We start from the raw sequence: 22,293 nt of genomic DNA, 5'->3' as shown, positions 1-22,293 counted from the left end.
TGGAGCCCAGCAGACGAGGCTGCGGTGGCCAGGAGCGGCCTCTGCACTCCAGTATGGGTGACGGAGTGAGATTCCAACTTAACAAAAAAAAAAAAAAAAGAAATAGCCTCAGAAAGGTACTCACAGTAGAAGGAGCCAGAACCAGATTGTAAGCTTAGATGCATTCATTTGTTCATCCATCCATTCAACAAACATTTTAGTGGACACCTATGGTGTGCCTGGCACCATTCTGGTAGCTGGGGACACAGCAGTGGATAAAACAAAGCCTCTGTTCTCATGGGCTTATGTTTCACCGGAGGAGACAAGTAACAGACAAAGCACTAGTGCTTGCCAATAAGTGTGCCATAGAGTGCCCCAGCTTCATATGACTGGAAAGGGGACAAGTAGGTGGTAGAGGCTGAAGTGACCATGTCCCTGGGATACATTCCACCTGCTATGACCAGCTTCAGCCATGATTTCGACGCCCCATGTGGATACCATCATTTTCTGTGAGTGCCATGTCAACAGGGTCTGGGTACACTTAATCAACCATTTGTCAGTGGTAATAAGAACTGAGAAGCTGTGCTAACTCCAAAATCTCACTGCTTTACAAACCCCCTCCCCAAGAGATTGAGCAATCAGCAGACAAGAGGACTTCAGTATCCCACACCAGAAAGAGAAAGGGTAAGAATAAGAAGCTAAAACTTCCTCATCTCAATCCACCTCCTTATGGGACCAGCCTTAATTTCAGTTTCTTCCTGTAAGTCTGTATTTAAATCAAAAGGAAACACTGGGTTTCTGCATGCCTCACGTTCCTCAACTTGTAAACACAGCTGAAAAACCCAATGGTTTTCTGGCCGCTACTTTTCTGCCTCTCTCTCACCGCACACGAAAATGTGTCTGTTAAGATGGTGGGGGTCACTGGGTGCCTTTGTTAGAACATGATGCCCTGAGCCCAAGGGCAGCAGATTTGCCTGCAGCTAGGTTGGGCCTTGGCCTCCTCAACCCACTGCCCCAGGCCTCCCTGCAGCTCCCAAATATGGGTCACAGGCTGCAGGGGAGCCCTGGAAAAAAAAAACTTGCAAGTGCAAAGCAGAACCAGAAAAACAACTCCAGGCAGTGCCCTAGAAATGAATGCAATCTTCAGCTGACCTAAAGTTAGGCTCATAAGGACTGGGTAGAAAGTGAAAAGCCCTAAGTACAAAATCAGTGTCAGGTTCTTTGGCTACAAAAAATATAGTATTTTCCCACTAGATCCCACCCTGTTCCAAAGGATAGCATCTAATGCCTGTCACCTGAAAATGGAAAGAGGGGAGGAGATATCACACCATATTTTACCTTCTTTTCTTTTTCAACACGTCGTTGCTGGCTAGCACATGTTTTAACTTTTAACTATTCTCCCAGGATCTATAGGTCTGCACCTGGTTGTCTGAATAAGTCTTTATTAACACGAAACAAAAAACAGCATACTCACACACATATATGTTTAAGGCCCTTCTGGGCCCTTTTGGTTTATTGCTCAACTACAAACAAAAGCTGATCTGTGACTAAAATTTAAAAAACAAAGTTAGAATTAAAAGCTGCCACAGGTAACCCCAGCTTATGCCAAAAGTTTTTAACAACAGGATGGGAGCAGGCTGTGTGTGCTGGGGAAGCAGGGGTCTTGGAAAACTATACTTTCTACTCAATTTTGTTGTGATCCTAAACCCTCTCTAAAAATGAAGTCTATTTTTTAAGAAAAGTTTTTAATTCAGGCGCTTCAAACTCATAAGATATCTTATTGAAATCATGCAATGAAAAGTTATCCATTTCCCCATTAGGCCTCACGAACCTGTGTCTCCTGGAAAGAGCCTGCTCTGCTCTGGGCTGCAGAGGACTGCCCCCTCCCTCTTGTGCAATAGGGGAACACAATTCTCCTACACTCCAACCACCTCTGCTTTCAGTCCTCCTGTGCCCAGCTGCAAGCACACTGCAGAGCCTCCTCCTCACATCCCTGGGAAGCTCGACGGCCAAGACAGAACATCCTTGGATACAGCAAAGTCGAAAACAAGGGCAGAACCCAGCCACGGCAGGCAGGAGACACAGGAGGGGAGCGGGGATGTGTCCCGCCAAAGCCTCTCTGTGGGTCTTCAAACTCAGACACTGCTGTTAACTAACATTTTCTTTGAAGCCACAATCATTTATTTTCATGTTTCTTCTACAAGCTCATATTCTTATTACAAAGCCATTTAATCCTCTCCTGCACCTATTATTATTCCATGCAAAAATGCAGGCAATTAAGTTTTTTTTTTTCTTCTGTTTCTACCATTTGAATATTGCCTCTGTGATCAAACTCATTTTTGGCAGTCAGTGGATCCACCTGATACTTTCTCAGAGGCAAATTTAGAAGAAATAAAGAAAGGAAATGGCTCAAACCTTGGAGCCATCTGGTAAATCCCAACACTCTTTCAAAGGTATCATATGTCCAGAGGCCATCTTTATGCATACCCCAGACACTGAGAACCACAAATGACACATGCACAAAAGAGATGCATGCATAACCTCCTCCTCACTGATGGTAATGATGAACTCCATCTGGAGAGAAGAATAGACCCTGATAAAACTACATAGGCACCAGTGAGGGTCTCCAAGGTAGTTTTGAGGATTGAGATTAATCTTGTTCAGAGAGAGACAGACAGAGAGATTCAGAGACAGAGACAGACAGAGAGAGACAGAGAAAGACAGAGAGAGAGACAGAGAGACAGAGACAGACAGAAAGAGAGGCAGTGTGTGATAAAGCTTGCCCACTTACTCTCCATTCCAGCCCTTCCACAGCTTGCACTCTGGCCTGGAAACAAGGCCTCTCCTTCCCAGCAGAAAGCCACATATCATGCATACAAGTCTGACCACAGTGAAGACCTGTGGAAGCAGAGACACAGGCACCGCCCTGAGCTAACATTCTAGTAAGTCCTGGCTTGGTGGTCAGCTGAAGAGTACACTCGGCCCTTATTAATCTTGACCACGCCACAGCAACTCTTCCCTTTTGTGGATCCTGGGATGGAATTTTCCTGGTTTTTGTCCACTTTTTCTGCTGATTCTTTTGGATGTCTGTCTGCAGGGTCCTTTCCCTGGCCAACCCTTCCGGTGCCCCTGGGGCTCCAAACTCAGCCCTTCTCACACTCATTCCTCCCAGTCCGACCTTTCTGGACTATCTTCTACAGATTATCAGTGTCTCTAATCCCCCACTAGAATGCTACCACCCAAAACTACATCTCCCATCCAGATCTTTCTCCAACACTCCTGACCTGAGTTTCCAATAGCCTTTTAGGCATAATCACTCCTGTGAATGTTCTGCAAATATATTAGAATCACAGGTCTGAAGCTGAACTCATTATCTTCCTGACAAACTCACTCTACCTCCAGATATTCCTGTTCTAGATCTATAGCAGCACCATCAACTCAGCCTGTCAAGTCAGAAAGCAGGATGTCTCCCACATTCCTAATATCCAGAGCACCAGGTCTCCAAGTCTAGCTCCTCTCGTCCTCTCCTGCATTTATTTGCTCCTTCCCATCAGGTTCAGGCCCTCGTGATATCTTGTTCTACTCCATGGATGAAGCAGCCAGACAGCAGATTGGCTTGCCACCAACAAGCCATCCTTTATACCCGGTAGAATTTCCTTTCTTTTTTTTTTTTTACTTTATTTTATTGTATTATAGAGATGTGGGATACAGGTAAGTAGGCTGGATGTAGGTCAAGTTTAGGCCTCTAACTGGCCCTCACTTCGCTTGGTTTGGCACATGCATGTTTATTCCTGTACTATTCACAATAGCAAAAACACGGAACCAACTGTACTACCCATTGAAAGTGGACTGGATAAAGAAAATGTGGTACATATACACAATGGAGTATTATGCAGCCATAAAGAAGAACAAAATCATGGACTTCGCAGCAAATTGGATGGAGCTGAATTCCTTTCTGAGCCCAGGAAAGGTGGCATACATCTATAATCCCAGCAGTTTGGGAGGCTGAGGCAGGAAGATTATTTGAGCCTAGGCAACATAGTGAGACCTCATCTCTACTAAAAAAAAAACATTAGCCAGGCATAATGGCATGTGCCAGTAGTCCCAGCTACTTAGGAGACTGAGGGGGAAGGATCACTGGAGTCCAGGTGGTTGAGGCTGTGGTGAGCCATGATCGTGCCAATGCACTCTAGCCTGGGCCAAAGAGTGAGACCCTGACTCAAAACAAAACAAACAAACAAACAAAAAAATTACACATTTCTATTCCTGTTCCTCTCTTGTTAAAAGCCTCCCACCCTCCTGCCTATAAAAGAATATCCAAATGGTTCACAAAGCACACAAACTTTTCATGATCTTGTGGGATCTCCCAGTATTCCCCTTGGAGTACCCTACTCTCAAACTACACAAAACTACCTGGGATTCTCAGAATCAATCATGACTTTTTACATACTCCGACTCTGTACTTGCTGTTCTCACCACCTGGAGAACTTCTATTTATACTTCTGTACCCACTGCAAATATCACCTGCTTTGTGAGGTGTTCCACAACTTTTCCTCTCCTACAGATCTGTGTTTCCATCCTGTTTGCTACAGACATACTTTGACAACTCTAATGCAAAACATACACCAGGTATTTAATGACTTGTAACTTAATGACTTGTTTACAAATCTTCCTTCCCACTCTACTGGGAGAGCCCCAGGTCAAGAATGTACATCCCCTGCCTAGAACATGTGCATGCTTAGAAAAGCAGTTCAAGTTCCTCAAATTGGAGGAAGGACCAACTGGGAGAGATGCTTCCCCAGGATGCTCAGACAGGAAGCATGGGGAAGGAAGGAGTTAATGACTGAACTTTTAAAACTCTGTGATTAGTAGCCTTGGATTTAAATTTCTGTTTAACACAATTGGCCAGTGAGAAAACAATTTCATCACAAATCCTGTTTCCGCCAAGTTTTCCAAAACATTATCCTATCAGTTTGAATCCTACAAGCACTTTCTCAGCCAAAAGGAATTTCCCTTTAAACAAAAACTATTCAGACATTTCCAAGATATGAAATGTGAAAAACCAGGATTTTCCACTCAGACAACTAGGAAACTGTTGTAAATTTTTTTCTTCCCCAGACTCCTTTTATTTGCCAAGAAGTCTGAAGAGAATTTTTTTCTGATGTTAAAAAAAAATGTTTCCTAACTCTGTGCCTCTCTGTTTTTCCATTCTTTATTTTGTCTGGGTTTTACTTAAACAAGGTTTTAAGTCAGAAAACAGAGAATACAAAATGCAAAACTACACCTGCCAATTGAGCTGTCCAAATGACATACGCAATCAACTGGATGATGCCGTTGTTTTAAATAGCTTATTTTTTAAAGATGGGAGACTTTTTCAAGTTATACCTCATTGCTGATGATATGATCCTATACCTTGAAAATCCAAGAGACTCTGTCAAAAATCTACTTGCACTAATAAAGGACTTTGGCAAAGTCTCAGGTTACAAAATAAATGTGCAAAAGACAGTTGCATTCCTATACACCAACAACAAGCAGGCAGAGACCCAAATTAAAAGCACAATCCCATTCCCAACTGCCACAAAAAAATGAAATAGCTTGGCATCTTCCTAACCAAAGAAGTGAAAGAACTTTACAATGAGAACTACAAAACACTGCTCAAAGAAATCCAAGAAGACACAAACAATTGGAAAAATATTCCATGCTCATGCATAGGAAGAAACAACATTGTTAAAATGTCCATCCTACCAAAGGAAACCTACAGTTTCAATGCAATACCCACTAAGTTACCAACATCATTCTTCTCAGACCTGGAAATGACAATACAGAAATTCATATGGAAACATAAACAACCACGAATAGCCAAAACAATCCTTAGCAAAAGAAACAAAGTAGGAGGTATCACATTTCCAAACATCAAACTTTACTATAAGGCTGCAGTAATCAAAACAGCCTGGTATTGGTACAAGAACAGGCATATAGACCAATGGAACAGGATAGAGATTCTGCAAGTAAAGTCTCAATTTCTCAACCAACTCATCTTTGACAAAGCCTCCAACAACAACCACTGGGGAGAAGAGAATCGGTTCAGTAAATGGTGCTGGGAAAACTGGCTGATCACATGCAGAAGATTGAAACAGGACCCTTACCTATCACCATACACAAAAATTAACTCTAAATGGATCAAAAACCTAAAAGTAAAACCTCAAACTATAAGAATCTTAGAAAACACAGGAGACACCCTTATGGAAATTGGAACTGGCAACCAATTCCTATTCAGAACCCTAAATGCCCATACCTTAAGAAATAAGACAGACAAGCGGGACCTCATCGAACTAATGAGCTTCTACAAAGCAAAAGAAACTATCAAGAGAGCAGGGAGACAGACCACAGAATGGCAAAAAATATTTGCCAGCTGTAAATCTGACAAAGGCCTAACATCTAGGATCTACAAGGAACTCAAAAGTGCTGAAAGGAAAAAAACAAACAGCCCCATTAAAAAGTGGGAAAAGACATGAATAGACATTTCTCAAAAGAAGATATACAGGCAGCCAACAGACACATGAAAAAGTGCTCAGCCTCACTCATCATCAGAGAAATGCACATCAAAACCACACTGAGATACCACCTAACCCCAGTAAGAATGGCCATCATTAATAAAACAAACAACAACAGATGCTGGCGAGGATGTGGAGAAAAAGGAACGCTTCTACACTGCTGGTGGGAATGCAAACTTGTGCAACCTCTTTGGAAGACAGTGTGGCAATTTCTGAAAGAACTAGAAATTGACCTTCCATGTGACCCAGCAATTCTCCTATTGGGAATATACCCAGGGGAGCTCAAATCATTGTACAAAAAAGATACCTGGACATGTTGTTTGTTGTAGCTCTAGTCACAATAGCAAAAACATGGAACCAACCATGCTACCCATCAAAAAATGATAAAAAAATGTGGTACATATACAAAATGGAGTATCACGCAGCAATAAAGAAAGACAAACATAAAGACTTCGCAGCAACTTGGGTGGATTTAGAGTCGATCATACTCAGTGATCTATCACAGAAACAAAGAACAGAGTACCATACGTTCTAACTCATAAGTGGACCTTGAACAATTCTAATACTATAAGAAAGGGATTGGCCGTAGTGGGAAACTGTCAGGGGAGGAGGGGTGAGATTGGCAGTTGAGGGAAACTGCTAGGGAAGGGAGGGACACACCTCATCAACAAGGGTACCTACATAATCAATGTTTGTATACCTACTCCTGAATTGTACCCTACATCTTTATAATAATAAATAAATAAATAAAAATAAAGATGGGAGACTTTCAATGGTAGGAGCACATACACATAATACCAGTGGGACCTTGGGATGAAGTAATACAAATGCAGAATATTACAGCTGGACATGCTGATTCCTAACAATGGGAAGGAAACTGGACTACACTGAGTTTACATGCCAGAACGCTTTATCCTCCAAAGAAAATCTCCCTTCCAATAATTCTAACAAGAACGAGGCGGTTGGGTGGTTCAGAATAACCCATCTCAACTTCTAAAAAAAAGAAAAAAAAAAAACAAAGGTCTTCAGTAATGTCAGTAAAGTTTAGATAAACAAATTACACCAGAAGAACAACTCAAAAGCAGGCAATTCAACATGGGGCAACCGTAACTGAGCTAACAGCAGTTATGCATGCCAAAGGAACATATGACCTAAGAAGCTATGTCTGACTTTCGCACTGACCTTCCACAAATTGAAAAAAATTAGACGTGCTCCCACAGAATGCCACAGAGCATTTCCCAAATCAAAGTACAAGCAAAAGTCTGGGCAAAACACAGTCTGCATCTAAGGTGTGGCATTGACTGCAGAAGCAGCTGTGTCCCAGGAAGACCCATAAGCTCCTCAGGGCTTACACTACAAGAGAGCTGAGTCACTAAACATTCCCTGAGATAAATGGGTGCAGCGATAAGAGGGATCATTGATAAGAGGGATCAAAGTGCCCTAGCCCTTCTTTTATCAACATGAAGATTCAAGGATCACCCAGCCAGAGCTGTTCTGTTGCTGAGATGGGTGCAGAACAATGCTGAGTCACATTCCAAAGATCCCCTCTTTCCATCAACTGAGAAGTAACAAATATGAAGAGCTGAGAACCAGCTGCACTGAATCTGATAGTGGAGCCTCGGAGAGCACTTAGAGAAGGCTCACACTACAGGTGGAAATGAAGCCAGCAAAGAAGGAAATCCAAGCCCACTTTGAGTCGTGGAAGTCCAAGCAGAAAGGAGTTACAAGATGACTCTGCATCAATATTGCCAAATATTTCTATGAGGCCCAACCGAATAGACAGAGAAAAGACTATTGAATAGAGCAGTGGGGGAGAGCTTGGAGGACCTATGAGCAGCAGCAGGAACCAGAGCAGAGTACAGGAGTAGAGAGTAAGAAAATGGAAGCCATGACTGTCGACCACTTGATTGAGAAAACCAGGCAGTGCACAAGGAAACAGTCAAACACATGTTCAAGGCAGAGACCTGTGTTTATAGAAGAAGATAGAGCTGGGAAGAACAGAAAATAAAGATGCATGAGAAAGAATAATTAAGGGCCTGCTTCACTTCCTGAATGATGTCAGACTCTGAAGGTCAGGACACCTCGTCCTCACAGAGAAGACATTTGGCTTAGGTGACAGGGCAGAAAAGTACGTCTGTTATGGGCCAGGTGATGACATGCAAAAAAAAAAAAAAACTGAGATCAAAATAGGTGAAGTAACATGCCCAGGGTCACCAGAGAACCAGTAGCCCTCAATACCAAATATGCCTGGCTCTAGAGCCTGCGCTTTCCATAAGGCTGCCTTCCACTCTACTCCCAGTGGAAACTGGGACTGTCATTCAACCACCCTACTCCTGTCTTGTTCTCTAACAAGAAATGATAGTGACACTGAATAACCCAAGTCACTATTATATTAAAGCTTCACATTTACAGAAGCATTCACAAGTGCCTAGAGTTTTAAAAATATACTGACAAAAGAGGCCAAGGCCACCCAGCTTATCTATTCTCCAGGACTGCCTTCCTCCACTTAGTTACGCATCAAGTAATCGCTTCATTTCCCTTGACTAAATATCCTGGGGATATAGAAAAGGCAAAGCCATGTCTCCCGTCCTCAAGGAACTTGTGTTCCACCTGAACAAATCTCTCTACTGCTCTACGTCTCAGACTCCCCATACATAAAATGAGCCACAACTTCCCATGTGCCTCATGAATAACCTACACAGTTTAATTAAGGGAAAAAATCAAGGCCACTTAGAACTTCATTTGGAAGAGCCAGAGAGCATCTGGTGAGCAGGGAGAAGAAGAATAGGCTCAAGGTTGAGCCAGAGATGGTAGATTTCATCATTTCCCTTCAATACTGATTCCCCAGGGCCAGGAAGCGTGGACACTACTCCCTCACTCATAAGATCTCTCACTTGGGCAATTCAGATGTCTTGCACCCACAGGCCTCAACTACCAAATGTCTAGCCAAGGTCTCAGGCAGGCCACTTGCCCCAAGAGCATCAGTACACAAGTTAGAGTCATGCCAGTTTGAGGCAGGCAGTTCAAGCTGCAGGCAGGCACACGTGACCTCATCAATATTTGATCAGCCATAAGCAACTGGAAAAAAATAGCTTATTTGACAAATGGCATTTAGCTTTCTGCCTAGTATGAATTTCAAACAGAACAAGTAGTTCTTGTCTTGCTCGGTGAGCATGATTACAGGCTCAGCTAACTACCTCCAACCCTAGTATATGACCCTAATGCAGACAGTCCAGATAATAAAGTTAATTCTACAAGTTCTAGTTAGTGAGTCAGGACACAGCTGTAATCTTCTCCTGATCCCCACCCCTCCATGAATAGCTTCTGCACGCATTTCAAAGAGGCTATTCCTACCTCAAAAGTCTTCCTTCATTGAGCAATGGTAGCAAATAAATAATGTTCTTAGAACTCTGCAAGTGGCACTGCACTTAGATTTGCTCTTTTGCTCCCAGGGCAAATTATTGTGGATTTTAAAACATTTTCTAGTTGCTAGCCCACATCTGTGAGAAAACAAACACACCTTTTGACTAAAGAAAGAACTGTCAACTCAAGACTATTTTTCTAATGATGGTTACAACAGTCATACAGGATGAGTCTCCAATATCTCTTCCATCTCCAAATGATTAATATAAGTCAAGAATATAAATCCCATCCCCCTTTTCAGTCATTGACTTAGGAATGGTCATGTGACCCAATTCTTACCAATAAAGTTCTAAGAAAAAATCAGCTGGCGGGCTACTAAGAAAAGCTTCTTCTGTCCTAAAAGGAAGAGACACCTCTCTTCTTCCTCTGGATATTGTCACTCTGAATGTAACACCTGCAACTTGTATGTCCATCATGCCTTCAACTTGAGGACAAAAGCTGCACATAGATGGATGGAACCAAGGGCCACAGGGACACCAAGGAGCTGCTGAATCAGCCAAACAAAAACATTTACTTACTGTATGAGCCCATCTAAATCAGTTTTTGGTTACTTGCAGCTGAAAGCATTTTAATTAATTCAATTATTAATCTAAATGCAATGCCTCATTTCTTCTGCAAAAGCAACATTACATCACAGCTTTCTGTTTCCACAGGAAGGACATTATAACTCAGGGGTCTTTCAAGGAGGGCAAACATAAAACTCTGCACTGCCCTCACACCTCTCAGGACCGTGACTATGTCTGCCTTTCCCCAATTCATGTTAACACCATAAGAACAATTTCAGTACACAATAAAATAATGGACCAAAGATGTTGTGCCAAACCAGTGGAAATTCTTTAGATAACCGATAAATCTGCAACCCACGAGCAAGGCTGCCTTAGGATTAAGGGCCACACATATGGAATAATAGAGGGGTAATGAGGGCTCCCCTCCCATTCCCCAAATATTCCTACCCTACTGCCTGGCTATTGGTTTAAGCTCTCCATTTAGTGCTCACCCTTTTGACCTGAATTAATTACAGCTAATGTAAATACCCCTTTACAGATAATATGGTAAGCCTTAATAATATTTAAATTTTTTGTGTACATTTATCAAACCTTTTCTGAGAGCAAATTTGAAGGAGAGTTGGAAAGAAAATCTCACTTGGAGCCTGAGAAGGGAGGGGAACACAAAAAGGGTAAAAATGTAGAATTTTTACCAATTTTGTCTCCTGCTGAAATTCACTACATTTATACAGCCAACAAGGACCCAGGTTCCCCTTCAGAACCTGGCCTGGGACCAACCATGGATGTTGACTCTAAACCAAAAGCTTCAGTATTTCATTGGAATCATATCATTCTCTAGGCCAGCCAGGAGAAAGAACAGTCCACTCAGCCTGAGAGATCAGCCAACTCCTTCTTGGCAGTCAGTGAGAGATGTGGAAGCCAGATGGTCTTCCCATGTGGACACCAGGCAAGTGATGGAACATTCCCTCAACTCCCTGCCTACCACTATCTGGGATCAGTCAATTCACTTTAAGAACCAACCGGAGGCCGGGTGTGGTGGATCAAGCCTGTAATCCCAGCACTTTGGGAGGCCAAGGCGAGAGGATTGCCTGAGCCCACGGGTTCCAGACCAGCCTAGGCAACATGGTGAGACCTTGTCTCTACAATAAATCAAAAAATTAGCCTGGCATGGTAGCGTGCACGTGTAGTTCCAGTTACTGGGAAGGCTGAGGTGGAAGGATCGCAGGAGTCCAGCAGGTTGACACTGGGGTGGCCGTGAGTGTGCCACTGTACTGCAGCCTGGGCGGTAGAGTGAGACTCCAACTCAAAAAAAAAAAGAACCAACTGGATATAAAATTGCCTGGATGTTGGACATTTTTGACATTCATGTTGTGTTCCTGTATACATTCCTGAGAAATGTCTGTGCATTGGGGAAAGAGGTATGGATTCTGACAATGGTATCAAACCCCAAGAGACAATCTCTTCATATGTAGATCTGCCATCTTTTCTGAACACACTTTTAGCCTGTAGCCCTTCTTGAAGTAACAGCTCTCATAAAAGCACTACTCACTGAGTTAAAATAACATTTTTACATTCGGTATGGAAACTACGTTAAAGCTTCAAAAAAGAAAAAAGCCCAGAGCTTTAGTAATTCGGGGTGTAATGAGCAAGTCCATATTTGCCCTATCCATGTGCTTCATTATTTTATAGACTTTAAACCTGTCTCCTCTAAGCCTTTGTCCTTCTAGAACAAGAAGTCTTCATAACCAACCAAATGAAAAGAACATTGCTCCTAGTGGCTAACACAAACTGCCTGAGAAACATTATAATCTCAGTCTTGAGCAACTTGAACATTCTACATTTTTAAAATCCATTAACTATGAGCTGCTTTAAGGCTCAGCAGTGTCTGTGTTCCAATCATTCTCTCCCCTCATCTTAATCAGTTCCTTCTTTAAGTCAGAATGCTTCATTTGTACAGCCTGATAGTCAAGAATCGGGGCTTTAGAGGCAGGCAGACCTGAGTTTGAATCCTGGTTCTTTCACAGATGACCTGAGTCTTCTCAAACTCATTAAGCCTCAGTTTTCCTACATGTAAAATTAGAATAATAAAAATGGCTCTTTTCATTGGGTCATCAAGAGGATTAAATGGTATAATTGTTGTGAAGCACTAAACACAATGCCTTTCGATGGAACCCAATACAAAATGAAAATTTGGGGCCTCCTGTTCAAAAAGTATTAGGAATTTCAAGATGGCAACAGCAGAGCAGCAAGCCAAGTGTGGGACCCTGTGGTGCTGCCCCAGATGGCAGGCTCACACAGTCGGCCTACCCTCTCAGATGATGAACACTCAGTGATGGTAGCTGTCATCACCTCTTACCACTCTCCCAACTTACTTCCTCACCTCACCCTCCTCTCAGGCTCTCCTCAACTTGTTAACTTTTGCTGGATCATTCCAAAAAGAAGCACCAGAGTCTCAGAAATAACTTATATTTATAAGAAGAGTAGCTCACCAAAATGGGGGAATCCAAAACAGAAGATGATTTTACCATAGGCTCATGCCAAATGCACCCTCAGATGAGAGCCCTTGCTCTGGCTTTTCACCCTGCTGAGCTGACACTCCCATCTCCATCAGATCTTTGTTCAGATCCATTTTCTACAGGAGGCTTACTCTGATAACTCAGTTCAGGTCCACAGTTTGCCCTTCCCCCATCCTGTATTCTCTATCCCCCTCATCCAGTTCTACTTTTGCTTTTTCCATTACACTTACTATCATCTAATATACAATACCATTTACTTCTTTATTATGTTGATCTGTGTTGTTTATCTTTCCCCACACACCACACACACACACACACACACACACACACACACACACACAGAGAGAGAGAGAGAGAGAGAGAGAGGAGAGAGGAATGCAAGCTTCTAGAGGTCAGGGATTATTGTCTGTTTTTGTTCATTGATGTATCCCAGGTGTTTAGAATAGTGTTTGCCACACAGAAGACAGTCAATAAATATTAACTGAAAGGACGCATATGTCTTTGAGGGAATGCATAATCAGGCTATCCATTTTCCACATGAAAATACAGCTGGAGGTCAGGCCAGCCCACATTATGGTCAGATGGCATAACAACCAGCCTTGCCACTAGATACCCAAAGAGTTCATGGAACAGATAGGAAAGCTATCTATCTTCAAATTGCTGCCAAGTCTTCCTTAGTTTGAAAGGAATATAATCCAGCTGTCTGTGCTGCTAAACCCAATACCTCTTTCAACAGTAATTTATATGCACAGTTTATTGCACTGACATGCAGCAATGACGAGTGGCATTTTATAAGAATGAGCTGTTCAGAAAAGAAACATGCACCTAAATGGAGAACATAATAACCATTAAAAAAATAGGATTAGAAGAAAAATAATCACATACTACTGATTTATCTCGACAGAAAAATGGAACTGTTTTTATCAAAATGAATGCAAAGTTTCTCTGCCCTTGAAACTGCGCATAAAGATATTAGTTAGAGCCAGTTCAAGCTGTCCTTCCTGGAGTTAATGCCCCAGTCACAAGGAGCATCTTGAACCCTGGCCTGTAGTTTCACCCATGCCAAGCCTCAGGGTACCGGAACAGCAAGATGGATGCCTGTGCCTAATTCATTCCACCCGCTGAAAGACAACCCAAAAGCTGTGGCACTATAGCTGCTGCTTGAGACACCATTACAGCAAAACTGGGTTATGTTTAAGAACAAAAGAGAAGAGCTGCCCTAATGCAAAATGTTGCCCATGTCAGTAGAATCATCTGGAGCATCGAATAATCAGAAGATATGTGAGGGCCAGCATGCTCCAAGTTTTTTACTGGGGACAGGAAGCACATCTGGCCTCCAATCCAAGGTAGCCCACATGGTCTTCTCTGGACAGGCTCAGTAAGCAAAGCCCAGGAGATCACGCTGAACATCTGGCTTTTGCCCCAGCGTGAACTACCACTCCCTCTCAGCCCTGCACTCTGCATTTTTTTAAACAAGCCAAGCTCAGTCACCACAAATGCTTTGGTGGGAATCAGCAGGAGGCCCTCATCTCTTGTCCCAAAATAACGTCAGCCAGAGGCAAAGGCCAAAGAGGTGGAGCCTGCAAGCCATTTTACAAAAGTTTCAAATATCCTGGTACTGACCCCATTAAAAGAACTGTGAAGGGGAAGCAGCCAAGTCTGTTTTCTCATTAGTGCCCCCCCAGATCCCATTACAAACATCTACGTGTACATGAAAGAAACAAAGAGATCTTGCATAAAATCCTATTATCAGTGCTGGCCAGTGGAAACAAACTTTCATTTTGCAAACTTAATATCAAAGCAGTGACATTAAAAACTATAAAACAAATGTGCATACTCTGTGGCAGCTTATTCCCCCAAAGAGGTCTCTGAGGACAAAATAAGACTGAACAAGGAAGTGGTGAGCTGTCCCACCTTCCCTAAAGCCTTTCTGAAATAGTTAACTGCCTCAGATTTTCCATACTCTGCTGGTCCTTTCCTCTGGAGACGGAGGAAGCAGATTTCTTGGCTGTACAGTTTAAAAAGTCAAATAAAGCAGTCTTCTTTTTAGTGTGTAGAAGCCCTTTCAAAACACACACACACACGTACTTTTTAAAATATAAAAAAGAAAGGAGAGGAAGAGGAGAGAGAATATGAGACAGATGGAAAGGAAATTGTGCTTAATCTTGTCCACTTTGTAAAACCCTCCCACGAAAATCAATAGCAACTAGGCGGAGACATACTACTCTCAAAACACATACGTCTCCTCCAGCACTACAGTACTGTTAGCACTAGGAGACGATGTTACAGATGGGGAAAAACCTCAGAAACAAAGCATACATTGCTAAAAGAACACAAAGTGACATCATCTGCTGAAAAGTTTAAAAGGGTCGGCTGCCCACCTTCATCTGCTCAGACAGAAAAACAGCACCTCGCCCCAGACCGCCCGCCCTGACCATGCCCTTTCCCAAACCCTGCCTTCCCAGTTCCCAGATCCCCAGCCGATCCTCCCGTGACAGCGCCCCCGCCTGACAGCCACCCTCCCCGCCGCGTCCTCACCGTGGGACACAGGAAGGCCTCGCTCTCCCCGGGCTCCGACAGCTCACTCAGCTTGCGGTCCCACCGCAGCGCGCTCTGCTCCCCGCTCTCCAGCACTTCCATGGCGGGCCGCGCGCGGGCGCCGAGCGCAGGCGGGGCCGGCGGAGCCGCCGGGCCGGCGAGTTTCCTCTCCGTCCGCGTGTGCGTGTGTGTACGTGTGCGCGCGTGTGTAGCTTATGCACTCAGCAGGTCAACGTCTGCTGCCCTGCTCAGAGTGCACGGTCAAGGGCTCGCGTCCAGTGTCCTCGCCGATCTGGGAATCTCCAGGATACCGGACAGAAGGCTGCAGGAGTTACAGCGGGATGCGCATCCAGAATGAAGGCAGGAAATCAGCTCCCAACCAAGGGAACCCTCTTCAGAACACGCCCGCTTCCTACTAGGGCCCCAGACAAACTTTGAGACTCCCTGGGGCCTGAGGCTCTGCTCCGGGATCCAGCTGCGACCCCACCTCCCCAAGGCAGTGACCAATCAAATACACACCTGGCCCGCAAGACCCAATCAGAAGTCTTGCTCTCCGCCGTGTCTCGCCCACAAAGGCAGGGGCTGCGGGAAGTCTCCGCCCAACCTTTGGAATGTGGGCCGGGAGCGCCTTTGACGTCACCGGGGAACACCTCCCGCGGAGTGCGGCCGCCTGCAGGTTGTCTGACACAGCGGACCAATAGACGGCTTGAGTGCGGGCTGATGGACTGGAAGCTCTACCAATAAAAAAGGAGCCACTGAAAAGGCTATCCAATCAAATAGCGACAAGAATACATTTTGTAAAAGAGGGAGGGCGCACCCAGTCTTCTTGCTGAGAATCCTCAGAAATCAGCGGGTGCGCTGTCAGGGGCCGCAAGAGTTGCTGCGCGGCCGACTTAAATACAAACCGAAATATTTTTAAGTATTTTAGTTCATTTGAGTCTCTCGGAATTTTTTTAATGAATTACATATCATGCACAAATACAAATGTTCCCCTTGTGCATAAATTAGTATTAGCGCAGTTCTAGCAGATTGTCATTGTTCTTCTCATTTTTCGCCCGTTTTCTGTTGTTTTTTCAGGTCCTAGAGAGGTGAGTTCTTGAATTCATAGACTTTTTTTTTCTCTAAGGAGCCAGGCAATAGAGAGATAAAGAAACACATAATATAATTTCGGAAAGATAAAAGTAAAAGCAGGATAAGCGAATGGAGCAGGTCGATGCTATTTTTAGATACTGGCAAACTCTTTCTGAATAGGTGACATTTGCACTTACCTGAATGAAATGAGGAGAGTTCGGAAGTTGTTGGGTGTTTTGGTGACCTGAGGCACCAGGCAGTGAGTGGGGAGAGAGGACAGAGATGGACAGAAGCCAGATCACCTGGCTGCCTAGATCAGGGAAGAGGTGACTTATTCCTCCCAATGTCGTGATTTTTCTTCCTCCTTTTTGATTCTTCCTCTTAAGGAAACAGTCCTTGAAAAATATAGTTTGCCTATCTTAAATACAAGAGTCTTTACCAATTGGTTCTAGAAATTTCTTATAATGGCATAATCAGATATTAGGTATTGCTTTGTCCCCTTGACAAGTGTTTTTTGGTGGGTGGTGACAAATATCTTAGAACTCTATATTGTCATTAAACAGCAGTTCATCATATAAACTATTCTATTTGCCTGGCCCTATGTCCTGGGGTCTTTTGAGATTATTTTAATGTTAAATAGAAACTCTAGTTTATGGGCACATACCTTCCTTATGTAATAGTTTTCTTATTTTTCCATCAAGTTCTTGATTTGTTTTCCAACCTGCTACCTCCTTTGTCACATTATTTTCATAGATCACCCTTTCAATTTTTAAAGACCTTTCCTATTTTTTTAGCATATCATTTGACCATGAGCAAGTGAAGTTAGGATCGGACGGATGCTCCTCAACTTACAGTGGGATTATGTCCAGATAAACCCATCATAAATTGAAATATCATAAGTCAAAAGTGCATTTAATATACCTAACCTACCATCACAGCTTAGCCCAGCTTAGCTAAAATTTGCTCCGAACGCCGACATTAGCCTGTAGTTTGGCAAAACCCTCTGGCAACCCATGTGCTGCAAAGTACTAGTTGTTTACTTTCGTGATTCTGTGGCTCACTGGGAGTTGCAGCTCCCACACGCATATCATGAGCCTGAAAAAACAATCCCAAAATTCCAAGTATGATTTCTACTGAATGCATCTCTCTTTCACATCATTATAGAGTCAAAAATCATAAGTTATAAGTCGAGGACCTTTTGTACACCCTCCTTAATGCAGGAATACAAGCATTTATCTGTCAAGCATTTCTGCTTTTGACAAAGTATAATCCTGGCTATACTCCATGTGGTAAACAGCTTCTAAGATGGCCTCCAAGCATTCCCACCTCCTGGTGCTCACACCCTTGGGCAATTCTCTCCTGTTGAGTGTAGGCTAGACATGGGGACTTCCATCAAACAAACAAAATATGGCAAAAGTGAGGGGGGATCAAAAACATTCTGACTCTTGACTTGCACAAACTCTTTCTCTCTTGCTTGCTTGCTCTGCGGGAAACTGGCTGCCATGTGTCAAGTTGCTCTGTGGAGAGGCCAGTGTAACAAGGGATTGAATAAGGCATCCTGCCAACAGCCAGTGAGGAACTGAGGCCCCCAGTCCAACAATGCATGAGCAACTAACATTGGCTAATAGTCATGTAAGTATACAAGAGGGCTCCCCCAGCGAGCCTTGAGATGACTACAGCCCAGCAGCACTTTGCCCACAGACTTGTGGGAGCACCCAGAGCTGGAACACCCAGCTAAGCCACACTCAGATTGCTGATCCACAGACACTGTGAGGAAATAACTGTACGTTGTTTTAAGCCACTAAGTTTTTTCTTTGAAAAATTGTTATTATGGCCATTGGCACCCTAACTGGTTTGGTTAAGTTTGTCTGCACTCTAATAATAGTGTCACAATCGCTCCTGGGGAGTTTCTGCAGCCTTCTTTTTTCATGTGTCTTTCTCCTATTAAATGTACACTCAACTTCTTACCAGCCTATCTTCCTGTCTTCTATCTTGATACGAAAGTCTTTCCCTTTCCCTCTCCTTCTTAAGACTTAGTAGTGTAGTTGACTCTTTTTTCAGATTCTCTGGAACCCTTTAGGAAGTAGTGGCCCTTGTTCTTCTGTCTGATATTAATAGCTTAATGGCACCTGCATGATTGGAAGTCATACTTTCCCAAAACTAAAATCAGACACATGAGCCAACAAGATATTTTTCTGATTTTTTCCTTTGTTATTTGCTATATGTTCGTGTCCATCTATTTACAAAATTGTTCTACCTGCTTTCTATATCTTCATCTCAATTATTAAGATGAATTATTTCCAAAAAAAAAAAAAAAGATGAATTATTTCCAGAATTGGGCACTTGGCAGATCTCCACATCGTGAAAATAGACTCCACCTTCCATGTTGACATCCATTCATCAGCATGCTTTGTATTTGTTAAACAAATATCGATCTATTGCATTTTCCTTTTCTGTGTCCTATGATTTTTTTCAATTTATCCACAAGGATTTGTTAAGTACGTGGTAAATTTCAGACACCATTGTGTCTAAATTTTTTTTTAGGTATAAAACTTTTTAAAAGAAATAAACGGAGTTCTGTCATTTACCCTTTTCCTAGACTGGTACTTAGGGGAGAAAAAAAGTCATATTCAATTCAAATATGAAGATGTGTGGGACCCAATTTCAGAAAGACAGATGCATCCCAGTCTGGTGTTTCTCAGGCTTCCTGGAATCAGAACTGAACTTTACCCTAAAAACTTTGCCAAATGAGTGTCATAGCAGCCAAGGAAGCCGAAGTTGGTGATGGTCAGAAAGATGTGATCATCTTGATTCTTCTTCCTCAACTGGAATCTTTCTAGGAGATTCAATCCTGCTAGCCCATAAGCTGGAGGGAGTGTTCAAAGCCTGTTGCCTTTGCTGCTGAGAGGAAAAGTCTCCCTGTCAACATGAAAAGGCTGTGCAAAATAATAAGCAAAAGCATCCCTGGCGTCACATCCTAACACCCATACATGACACAGGCCTGGAAGACTTGGTCTTCTCGAGTGAAACTGTAGGCCAGAGAATGTGTGTGTGTGAGCAAGAGACAGTAGTTGGATTATCAAGGTCTTCCTTATTGAATGGTAAGCATTAGATGAAGAAGAGAGGCCAGCAAGAGAAGGAATGATGTAAAGGATGCCTGCTCTTTCAGTTTCCTGGACTGTCAGGATAAAGCACCACAAAACAGATGGCATAAGACAACAGAAATGTGTTGTCTCACAACTCTGGAAGCTTGGGGTCCAAAGTTAAGGTATTGGCAGGGCCATTCCCTCTAGTTTCTGGTGGAATTCCTCCTTGCCTCTTCCCAGCACCTGGTGGTGTCTACTGATCCTCGGTGCACCACGCCTTGCAACTGCCTCCCTCTCATCTCCGTCTCCATTGCCACATGGCATCCTTCTTCTGTGCACCTGTCTCTTCACATGGCATCTTTTCCCTATATGTCTTTATCTCCTCTTCAGTATGACTTTATCTTATCCAATTCTATCTTCAATGACTGTTTCCAACTAAAGTTGCATTCTGAGGAATGGGGGGTTAGGACTGCAACAATCTCTTTCGGGTGTACATGTTCAACCCTTAACACCTACCAAGTCACCATCAACATTCCCCACACGACTGAGCTCCTAATGTAAGCACCTCTCTGTCTTGATTAGTTTACTGGCCCCAAACATATTTATTTGATTCTAAAATAAAGGTATCATAGCTCCCCTATCCAAAACAGGCCTCATTACATGTAAGACATAGAATTCCTGTCAAGGTGTGCACCACCCTCTGAAGTGTCTTTGCTTCCTCCTTCCCTTTATACATGTCCACGCATGAGCTCATCGTAGCAGTCCCCTACAAGCACTCTGAGTTCTCCAAGTACAGCCCCCTTGGTGTCCTTGTTGAAACCATTTGTGACTACACAATCAGATTTGCATGTTTGGACACTTCTCATTGCGCTTGAACAGCTTCTGGGTGATAGTATGGCAAACCATGGAATCCTGCCTATCCCATCTCTGAACATTGTTTCAAGTTCTGAAGATGTATCTATTTTGCTCCTCAACGCTCTTGACTTTCTACCATTTCTTCAGAATTTTCTTTCTATTTGAACACGTTCTATCATTCTATTCCAGTTTGGAATTGGAGCAAACGTTTGCTATCCCCTTGACCTTCCTTCTTTTAATTCTTCCTGTTCTAACAGTGTTCAGTATAACAGAAATTTTGCAGCTCTGAGGAATTTCTTTCGATTATGATTGTATAATCAGAAATAGTGCCATATATCATGTCATTCCTCTTTCTTATATGTAGAGCAGAGAGAAGAGAAGATGTCTGGGAGAACCTACAGTCTCTCCCTAGGAAATGTGGGATATCAGGATAGGCTTCAGGAGTCTGAAAAAAAAGGGTATTGAGAATTCTGAGCACTGGGATAAGAGTCAAATGAAAGAAGGGGAGTGGCTACCCATCTCTGAGAAGTCCACCTTGGGTAGACTGTGAGCTGGAAGGGGCTGAAGGGCACAGGTTCTTTGGCTTCAGATACAGACTGCTTGTTGTTGGAGAACAGCCCCTGAGGGGTCCAGGATGGAGCCACTCAGCCTGAAGCCAAGGAAACATGTCTCTCAGCCTCTCAGTTTCCAGGGGGATGGCAAACTATGAAAACCTGGGGAGCAGGCAACCCTTTGGAGATCTAATAAAAATCTGTATAATGTGGCAAAGAGGGACCTCTCCCCATCTCGGCAAGTTCAGAAATGGCAGAAGTCCCCAGGACAGCAGGAAGAGCCACAGGTATGAGCAGCAGCCACACGCCGTGGGTTGTCCTATGCCAACCTAAGGAGAGCTTGAGATCCACCCTCCCCACACCACCCCTCTGTGTCACCATTACATTCTGAATTGACACTCACACTCCCTTGCCATGGGAAGGAGCCTGCTAACACACTTCAGCGTCTTCAGAACTCTCAGTAAATTGACTGCCTGTTTGAAAATAAAGTTTATTAAACCCCTACCTTACAACTTATAAGGAAAAAAAAAAACTTCAGATGGACTAAGGATACGTGTAAAATAAGGCTATCTAGAGAAACCAGAGATAAAATACTTTTATAATTTTGGTGTGGCCAAGGTCTAGGCATAATATGAAAGGCAGAAATCGTATAGGAAAAGATAGCTTTGTATACGCAGAGGCACATATGTGTGCGTATATATGTACCACACATAGATATCCATGTACACATAAATATCATTAAATAAATGGGATTAGCATGCTTGAGTCATTTCTTAGTGACGATCTTTGTTCACTGTCTCCTCACTCCGATCTTGTCCCAGGTACGCAACGTTAACGGTCTCGTGTGTACCTTTCCTTCACACGCACATAATCATATACAAACACACACACATATAAGGAAGTCTGACGGTTGTTTTATTATGCACGCTTCTCTGCAGTGTGCTCTTCTCACCTAACAGTAGGTCCTGAACATCCCCCACGTTCCCGAGGGTGAATCTAATGCATTCTTGTTAGTGGTTGGCTGAAAAGGATGAAGCACCTTTCATTCCCCGATTGACAAACGTGTTCTCCGCTTCCAGGTTTTACTTCTAAAATCATCAACTGTATCGCCGGGATCATACGCTTTCACTTCTGGATTTCCCTGTAAGTGACCTTCTCCCGGGATTGGAGGGTTAGGCTCAGGTTGTTGAATTTGACAGCCTGAGAGCACTCGT

The 22,293-nt window shown here is 43.3% G+C and overlaps 1 protein-coding gene across 1 annotated transcript in view; it reads right to left on the bottom strand.

Moving 5' to 3' along the window:
* Positions 1–15,946, bottom strand: part of CREB3L2 (cAMP responsive element binding protein 3 like 2) — a 124,765-nt gene extending 108,819 nt beyond the window's left edge. Inside the window, exon 1 of the mRNA XM_008055028.1 lies at positions 15,517–15,946. Within this exon, the coding sequence (XP_008053219.1) occupies positions 15,517–15,618 (102 nt within the window). The 5' untranslated portion in view covers positions 15,619–15,946. The remainder of the gene's footprint in view (positions 1–15,516) is intronic.
* Positions 15,947–22,293: the final 6,347 nt, after the last annotated feature.

The sequence above is a fragment of the Carlito syrichta genome, unplaced genomic scaffold (assembly GCF_000164805.1).
Source record: "Carlito syrichta isolate Samal-C Ts95f unplaced genomic scaffold, Tarsius_syrichta-2.0.1 Scaffold301636, whole genome shotgun sequence".
Lineage (NCBI taxonomy): Eukaryota > Metazoa > Chordata > Mammalia > Primates > Tarsiidae > Carlito > Carlito syrichta.
The sequence above is the reverse complement of the archived record's forward strand: the minus strand, read 5'-3'. Positions and strand labels throughout refer to the sequence as shown.